Source organism: Cebus imitator, unplaced genomic scaffold (assembly GCF_001604975.1).
Source record: "Cebus imitator isolate Cc_AM_T3 unplaced genomic scaffold, Cebus_imitator-1.0 Scaffold476, whole genome shotgun sequence".
In the NCBI taxonomy this organism is placed as follows: Eukaryota; Metazoa; Chordata; class Mammalia; order Primates; family Cebidae; genus Cebus; species Cebus imitator.
Window position 1 is genome coordinate 1,101,090 of NW_016107791.1, and position 9,296 is coordinate 1,110,385.

General features: G+C 49.7%; 1 protein-coding gene across 7 annotated transcripts in view; it reads left to right on the forward strand.

Moving 5' to 3' along the window:
* The window catches only part of TTC7A (tetratricopeptide repeat domain 7A), a 154,838-nt gene that overhangs the window by 53,033 nt on the left and 92,509 nt on the right, over nucleotides 1–9,296 (forward strand). For 6 of the 7 annotated variants that reach the window (XM_017512742.2, XM_017512739.2, XM_037732869.1 and 3 more), the window contains exons 4-5: nucleotides 2,298–2,428; nucleotides 6,624–6,739. The exons of the other annotated variant lie outside the window; for it this stretch is intronic. In XM_017512742.2, the coding sequence (XP_017368231.1) occupies nucleotides 2,298–2,428; nucleotides 6,624–6,739 (247 nt within the window). The remainder of the gene's footprint in view (nucleotides 1–2,297; nucleotides 2,429–6,623; nucleotides 6,740–9,296) is intronic. 7 annotated transcript variants of the gene reach the window in all.

The following is a 9,296-nucleotide window of genomic DNA, read 5'->3' on the forward strand; positions in this document are numbered from 1 at the left end:
CAGTCTAGAAAGTGGTGAGCACCGGGAGGGTGGATGTTTTTCTTCTAACTACTGAAGTGTAACCAAGTAACCCCATCTTCAGGCCGAAATTCACTGTGGCCCAGGTGGTGTTGGGTCCAGACAATATTATGGTAAAAGATCCTCTTTTTCCTAGCCATGGGCTCACAACTGTTTGCTTTTTTTTTTTTTTTTTTTTTTGGAGATGATGGAATCTCACTTTGTTGCCCAGGCCGGAGTGCAGTGGCATGATCTTGACTCACTGCAACCTCCGCTTCCCAGGTTCAAGCAATTCTCCTGTCTCAGCCTCCTGAGTAGCTGGGACTACAGGTGCCTGTCACAATGCCCTGCTAATTTTTTGTATTTTTAGTAGAGATGGGGTTTCACCGTATTAGCCAGGATGGTCTCAATCTCCTGACCTCATGATCTGCCTGCCTTGGCCTCCCAAAGTGCTGGGATTACAGGCGTGAGCCACCACACCGGCAACTGTATGCTTTTCAGTTAACCAGAATGTGCCCCAAGGGGCTCTTTGAGGGGACAGAGACCTTGTTGTCCATGTCCAATCTACCCCTTCTTTTAATCCAAGGCCCAGGGACAGAATGGAACCCCTGAAAATGAGGCTTGTGGGACAGCAAGGTGAAGGCAAGGGGGAAACTTGTCCTCATGAGTATGAAATTTCTGGCTGGCTTTCGCAGTGCAGTCTGGTTCTCCAAGAGTGACGTGAGAAAGGGAATGGAAAGAGAGAGGAAAAAGTGAGTGACAGAAGAGGAGCTTGAGAGTCTTCCAACCACCACATGGTGCAGGGATACGCTTGCTACCCTCGTTTATCCCATCGGGGAGAGCCTCAGTGCCTGGTGCAGGCCACAGCCGCAGGTTGCCAGTTGAGGTGAACTGTTTCCAGCCGGAGGGAGCTAAGGAAAGAAAGAAATCGACCTGTACGCAAAGTCATACATTCAGACAAACAAATGGTGCGCTTCCAAACAAAACCCCCAGTCGAGGAGCTGAGTGGAGTTCTGAACCCCCTGCCTCAGCTCCAGACAGCTTCATAGGCAGCTGAGTCCCTATAGTGCCACAAATGCAAATACTCACAATGCCCTAATGGTGCCAATAGCAGCCAAATCTGCACAGAGTGAAGTCCCAGAGACAGCCAGAAGAGACAGAAGAAAATCGGGTACAGTCCAACTTGCTCACCCAGTTTCAATGTTGCCGACTTCTTCAGAGGTCATTTTCTTTGTAGCAGTGAAGCATGGGAAGCAGCAGATGTCATGCCAGGAAGTGAAAGGGAAGTTTCCCCAAAACAAGAATGTTTTGGCAGCTGTTGAGAAATCCCCTTGGCATTCCTGTCCTGGAGTCCAGTAGCCAGGAGCAGCTGGTGCTCCCAGGTGCCCCCCCACAACCTTGCCCAATAGTGAAATCAGGTGATAGGCTCAATAGTCCAAAGTGTGTTGCAGTCCTCATAGGGGCCACCAAAATTGGAACTGAAGCGCAGTTCAGTCACTCGCCACTTGCAGAGTCCAATTAAGTCCAGAGCAAGGCCTGGAATAAAGAAAGTGACTTTATTCCCAAGCTTAGCTTAGGGGAGGAGGTATAGGCTCCTGCCTTTAAAGATAACCACTTCACTTTTTGGGCAAAAAGTGGGGCTTTTAAAGAGGGACTTGGCATGAATGGCATGCAGAGGAGGGAGCAAGCAAGTGCAGGGTCTGCATGACTTGGCTTGGTGCCTTCCTACTAGGTGGTTGAGCTGGCACCACTGCATCCAGGGCTAGGTTGTCAAGTGACCATTGCTTCAAGATACTCTGGTGGGAAAGAGTTCTGGCTCTGGAGCTTCTAAGTCAGCACCTGGATAAGCTTGCTGTGTAGGGAGTGTCTGGTAACGGGAAGATAAAGGTTATTGCATTTCTAAGAGCTAAGTAGGAAATGGGGTTGGGGGAAAGGAGGAAAGAGGAAAGAAAAATAATAAATTTTTGAAAACTCATTCTTTTGCTTAGAAAAATGGGAATACTCCACTACATAGGAGGGATCAGGAGTGGCTTCCGTGGGGAGGTAGCTGGGCAGATAGGCAGGATTTGGGCTGGGGTGATACAGTGTGATTCCCCACGTGCTGTCCCATCACTTACTTCTGGCCACTGCTAACACCACCATTGCTTCAGCTTCCCCCCTCCCCTCCACAGACCTCTGCCTCCCGCTGGCTGCACCAAAGTGTGTGCCCCCTCCGATGAGCCCACGCTGGGCCCATAGGGAGGGCCTGGAGTCCGGGGGCCCGAGCAGGGCAGGTCTGAGGCGCCCTCTTCCTCCTGCAGGCCTCTCCCTGGAACGCCTACCCAACTCCATAGCTTCCCGCTTCCGCCTGACAGAGAGGGAGGAGGAAGTGATCACCTGTTTTGAGAGGGCCTCCTGGATCGCTCAGGTGTTCCTGCAGGAATTGGAGAAGGTGAGCTGGAAATAACACCATGGTAGCAGCTGCTTTCTACTGAGCACCTATATCTACGGATCCCGCTAAGCCCATAGATCACCTTTGTGCTAATTAGAAGAAGGCACCTCCTCTGTCCCCCAAAAGCATTCTACTTTATAGGTTGGAAAACTCATTATAGCATACTGATTCCACTAGAATGAGACTCTACTGGAAAATAGTTTAATAGATAAATGAGTCCACGCCATCTCTAAGCACCAGGAACTCTTTGGTGAACTCATCTTGCAGCACCACATGTGACTGCCCCGTTTGTTAACTTATCAACTCCTCACAGCCACCCCTGAGGTGGGTGTTGTACTTATCCCTGTTTAATACGTGAGCTCTAGGGAGATTGACTCATTTGCTCACCGTTCTTTCCCTGGCGGGGGTGGAGTCAGCCTGGGTCTCCCACTTGGACATCTTTCCCTGCTCTCGGTGTCCCAGAAGCTCCTCCCTGTATCCTGTGAGGATGCAGGGTCTTGGGACCCCTTCTCCAAGCCTTTCAGAGGCTGGTAAAAGAGCTGGTCACTGGGGCTCTGGCAGTTCTCAGGTCCCCCTCCCTCTCCGCTTCCTATGGTGGGCCTGGTTTAACTGCCTGCGGGGTGTCAGGTGCAGGTGGTAGCAGCGTTTGTGCAAAGTATCCCAGCCCTTCACCTTCTGGGAGGCTCTGGTTTAGTTTCATGTATTTTGTTTTTACTTTTATTTTTAATTTTTATCCATTTTATTCTTTTTTGTGGGGGATGGAATTTTGCTCTGTTGCCAAGGCTAGATGGCTCTGGTTTATTAGAGCCTTGCTCTGTCACCCAGGCTGGAGTGCAGTGGCTCGATCTCGGATTCAAGTGATTCTTCTGCCTTGGCCTCCTGAGTAGCTGGGACTACAGGTGCCCACCACCACCACGCCCTTCTAATTTTTGTATTTTTAGTAGAGAAGGTTTTCACCATGTTGGCTAGGCTGGTCTTGAGCTCCTGACCTTAGGTGATCCACCAGCCTCAGCCTTCCACAGTGCTGGGATTATAGGCCCATGCCCAGCCTCCATTTTATTCCTTTTCCTTCCACATCTGAATACTATTACATGAGGGGCCTTTGGTTCAGTGCTAAGAGGACAGGCAACTATATTCAACAGAGATACTGCTAGCACTTCTTGAGTGCTGCTTTTGTGTCAGACACAACTCCAAGCACTTTACACTCATTCTATGATTTAATCTTCACACCGACTGGATGAGATAGGCCCTGTTTTCATTCCCATTTTACAAGTAAGAAAACTCAAATTTGAAGAGGAGTTAGCCTCCCAGAGTTTACATCATTAGTAAATGCTGTTGGCAGGATTTGAACCCAGGGGAGTGTGGCTCCGAATACTTGCGGAGAAGATATTGGGGGTGGTGCTTAGGTATTCTGTGGAATAGATATTTAGTGCATTAGATGGCAGGCTCTAGAGCAGAGTAGATTAGGATTGGTGGCCTGAAGGAGGAGGTGGTCATGGGCTGAGAGACTTAGAGCCCAGGAGATGCTTGCACCTCACCTCCTTTGGCAGATGCCAAAATGTCAGTCCAGTACCTGTTTTTGTCATGGGCCATTTTGAGGGAGTCCAACCTCAATTCCCCTAGAGCAGGATTCTCAACCTCAGTGCTGTTGACATTTGGGGCTGGAGAATTCTTTGTTGTCAGGGGGAGGGGAGCGAGGGGGCTGCTGTGCGTATTATAGGATGTTTATCAGCATCCCTGGCCTCCCCCACTATGCCAGTAGCACCATCCCCCTTGTGGTGATAGCCAAAAATGTCTTCAGTTACTGGCAACGGTCCCCTGAGGGCAAAATCACGCCACTGCTCTAGAAGATATCTGCTTGATTGGACTAAAGGAGGAAAGGAGAAGTGACCGATGTGCTCAGCAAATGCAGGACTTGAGTGCCCATTCCCTGGCAGAGGTCACTTAGAGACTCGGCATGGTTGAGTTGACCTCCACCGAAGGGGAGTGGGTCACTGCTAGACATTAGCAGTGTTTTAGGAGCTCTTCACATTTGCATTGCATGTGGTTGGGAGGAAACTTTCATGAAAAAGAGAAAGCCTCCTGCTCAGCTGGAAGCCTAGGCTTTGGACTCTCTTTTCTGTTCTTTTTGTTTTGTTTTGTTTTGAGATGGAGTCTCTCTCTCGTTGCCCAGGCTGGAGTGCAATGGCATGATATCAGCTCACCACAATCTCCGCCTCTCGGGTTCAAGTGATTCTCCTGCCTCAGCCTCCCGAGTAGCTGGGATTACAAGCATGTGCTACTACCCTCGGCTAATTTTGTATTTTTAATAGAGACAGGGTTTCTCCATGTTGATTAGGTTGGTCTTGAACTCCCAACCTCAGGTGATCCACCTGCCTCAGCCCCCCAAAGTGCTGGGATGACAGGCGTGAGCCACCATGCCCAGTGGCTTTGGGCTTTCAAAAGGGTAGTAAGGTGATGAGCTAAAATGATGTCCAGGGCTGGAATCAGTACCTGGCAAGCAAACGAGCCCCAATTGTTGTTATCTTAAGTTGAAGGAGGGCAGGCTATAGAACCCTGTGCATCCTAAGAAATGCTGTGTGTCCCTCCTGAGACCCAGTCCTGACCTCTAAGGAACTAAGACCCTCTCTTAAATCTGCTTTAAATTCTGAAAAAGGAGGTGGATGCCTCATTGATTTTCTTCCCCTCAGATTAGACAAAGGAGATGGTATACTGAAGGCAGGCCTGTCTCGTTGGACTGGAGGACCCTGTTAGAACTGAGGCTTTTAAGCAACAGCTCAGTTAATAATGTAATTGGTCCTCAGCTTCTCCTGGAACCAGGGGGTCTCGATTCTCTGGAGGATGTTCTCTAACATTCCATGCTTGTTTGACAGGGACAGTGTTGTATCTGGCATATAGCAAGCAGGCACTCAGATGTTTGTGGAATGAATTAACTGATACGTAGTAGAAATAGCCTGGAATCTGTACCTGGTTAGGCTTGAGTTTGAGGTCCAGGCTAACACCAGCTTTGTGACCTTAGGCACTAAATTATTGATGGATTGACTGGGACAGTTTCAGTCTTTTGCCCAGGCTGGTCTGGAACTCCTGGCCTTAAGCTATTCTCTTGCCTTGGCCTCCCAAAGTGCTGGGATTACAAACATAATGGACATGTCTCTAATGGACACTTTTATCTTAAACACTTTCTGAGCCTCAGTTTCCTCATGTATAAAATGCAAACAAAACCAGCCCTGTAGGATCGTTGTGAGGCATAAATAAGATTTGGACTTGGGTGGCGATTTTGTAAGAGTTTCATTTCCCCTTGTCTTTCCTTAACTGGAGGTGGGGGTGTGGACAGTTGTGAGACTCAGGAGACTCAGTTCCTGCCCTGTGGGATTGAAGTCTGGTGGGAGATGAGGTTTGTATATGCAGAAGAGCAGGGGAGCAATGCTATGTGAAGCGGTCCCTCTACACGTGCTCAGACAGTGAGTGCTGTCTAGTTAAAGAGCAAGTGCTCAGCATGGCTCTGGACAGGCAGGGAAGTCCTCCTGCAGTAGAGGGTAAGAGTGGAGGGGGGAACCTGACTGCCTGGCTCCGCCACCCACAACCTGAGTGGCCTTGGGGCAGGAAGAGACCCTCTCTGTTCTCACCTGTGAAATGGAAATGATGATGATTAGTTCCTGCCTAATAGAGGTGCTCTAAAGGACTAAATGAGTTAATGAACTTAAAGCTCTGTTGAATAAATGTTAGAGGCTTAGGGCAGTCACTCATGCCTATAATCTCACCACTTTGAGAGGCCAGGGTGGGAGGATTGCTTAAGCCTAGGAGTTCGAGATCAGCCTGGGCAACATAGTAAGACCCAGTTTCTTCAAAAAAACAAACAAACAACAAAAAAACCGCTTGTGGGCATCTACCATTTGGATGGGGAGAGAGTGCTTTAGATACATTTTGAGTTAAAATGAGATGAGAAATACCACATATAGGTGATGGGGGGATGAAGGCAGCAAACTACCTTGCCATGTAAGTACCTATGCAACAGTCCTGCATGATCTGCACATGGACCCCAGAACCTCGAGTTAGATCAAGTCTGGTCTGAGTATTGCAACAATGTGCCCCTGAACAGCTGGGACTAGGATGATGATGAGGCCCCCTCCTCTTGCTGAGTGACCCCCTGCTCAGAACTTTGAGACAATGGCTCTCTCTCTGTTCCCCTTCCCAGACCACAAATAACAGCACGTCGAGGCATCTGAAAGGCTGTCACCCGGTTGACTATGAGCTCACCTACTTCCTGGAAGCCGCCCTCCAGAGCGCCTATGTGAAAAACCTGAAGAAGGGGTAGGTCACTGGCAGTTCAGTGGGCAGGAGAATGCTTCCCCTGGGCCTAGGCTTTTGATGTGGCCTCAAGCCTGCTCTCCCTCTTCTCTGGCCTGTGCACACGTGCTCTCCCAAGAGGATCGGTGGGGACTGGCTTGTATCACATCTTGTCAGACAGGAGTGTGCAGAGGCGTTCTCAGTGGGAAGGGCCATGCCTCAGGAAGCTGAGGAAGCAATAAAGCCTGCGTGTGCTCAGGGGAGACTGCCAAGAAGAGAAACAGGAATGAGTATCTTGACGGGGGAGGGCGGAGGGTGCTTGGGAGGTGATGTTGAAAGAGCAAAGGACAGTGAGCTGGCCAGTGGGTCTGGTTTTTTTCCACTGTTGTCTGTGGTGTGAGTGAAGTTATTTGGTTCCTCAGAGCCTCACGTTCCCCAGCAATCTAATGGGAAGGCAGATTCCTGTTCATTCTGGCTTTTAAGGGGTGGTGAAGTATGAGGGAAAGTATGGTAGCAGTGAAGTTCTGGCATCACACTGGGGCTGGGCTATCCCTGCTGACGGGGCAGTAGTAATGCTTGTTTTCCTGTGGGCTGTCTTGAAATGCCTTGGAATCCTGGCCTACCTGAGACCTAAGAACCATGGTGCATGGAATGCCTCCTGTAGGCTTTTGCTGCTGGCTGAAGCAGGACCTGCTCAGTGGATAGTGGAGGGGGTGGCTGGTGTTGGGAGTTAGGCCAGGAGTGGTTGTTTCCTGGGGTGTGTTGGGTGGTGGCAGGGGAGGGAGAAGCTCCAAGATGAGAGCGCGTATTGGCGGCAAGCATGGCTTTGAGGCCATTCCGCAACTGGTTGGTTAGTCTCGTCTGCTGACGACACCTCCACCAGTCTAGGGACTCCCAGGCGGGGCTGGGGTCCTGCCTGTCTTTGCAGCAGAGGCTTTGGGACCCCTCCTCTGCATCATTATGACCTTGCACAGACATGATGGGCTGGGGCTGGAGGACATCACTGACCAGAGGAGGGGATTCAGGTTCCAAGTGCAACCGTCTTCCGTGGTCACACCTCACCTCACTCTGCTTCCCATGGCTGTGGGCCAGGCCAAGCAGGTGTGACCTCCTCCTTCATGCAAGGTCAGGGTCACGCAGCTTTCTGGTCACTGACTGCCTGGAGTTCTCTGAGGCCTATATGCCATTTTTAGTATGATTTATTTTGTTTCATTTCACTTTATTCATTCTTTTCATTATATGTTTTTGAATACGTGATAGTTGCACGTGGTACTTGTTTAGTAGGAAAAAGCAAACTCACTGTTTTCTTCTACTCTGTACTTTTTTTTTTTTAAGACAATATCTTGCTTTGGCACCCAGGCTGGAGTGCAATGGTGTGATCACAGCTCACTGCAATTCCCACTTCCTGGGCTTAGGTGATCCTCATACCTCAGCCTCCTGAGTAGCTGGGACAACAGGCATGCACCATCACACCTGGCTTATTTTTTGTATTTTTTGCAGAGAAGGAGTTGCATTTTGTTGCCCAGGCTGGTCTCAAACTCTTGCACTCAAGTGATCCTCCTGCCTCAGCCTTCTAAAGCACTGGGGTTACAGGCATGAGCCACCATGCCTAGCCCTACTCCACTCAACACAACACAGGTCATTTCTGTGACCAAATGTGGGTTTTTTCCCCACTCACAACCAATTCTCTGACACCAGCTGGGTTTTCCACGATTAAATTCACCTCTGATGCTAACCAGAGTTAGCACAGAGCTCACAGGCTCAGTCCCACGCAAGATTGCCTTCCATTGCAGACACCAGTCACAAGGAGCAGGTCCCCAGGTTCCAGCAACTTCTGTCTGAGTTGGCTACAAATCAGGTTCTCAGAACCTCTTCTTGGTTCAGTAAGTTACTAGAGCAGCTCGTGGAACCAGGAAAGCAGTTTACTTGCTAGATGACTGATGTACAGTACCACGTAAAATGGTACAGCCCAGTGGGGTAGCAGAGGTGCATAGGGCAAGGTATGTGGAAGGCATGCAGAGTGTCCAGGCCCTGCTGGGTGTGCCACTGCCGTGTGCCAGCAACCTGGAAGCTCTCCAGGCCCTGTGCTTTTGAGTTTGTATGGCTGCTCCATTATGTAGGCATGATTTATTAAATCATTGGCCATTGCTGATCAGCTCAACTTTCAGCCCCTCTCTGGCCCTTGACAGAAAAAGTTTGCTGACATCCCCCCTCCACTTTAGATAATCACTTTTAACATTTTGATATATGTCTTTCATGTTTTTCTATGTATAGATAACACAGATTTTTTTTTAACAACTACAACAAAATAGTATCCTAGAGGACACACTGCTTGTAGCTTGCTCTTTTCACCCTAGGCTTGGCTGTGAGCCTCTTTCCTTCTTGCTCATCTCCCTTCCCCACAAAGTTGCTCGATGTGAAGGTTGAGGAGGAGATGGGCTCAGGGACAGGTGGACCTGGGCACATAGTGGACTGCAGCCGGTCAGGCTTAATCTGGGCCCTGATGGGGGCAGGGGAGATAAGAGGAGCCTGGGAGGGTCAGAGAGGGTGGGATGAGGCTGAGGATTGTAGGACGGCAGGA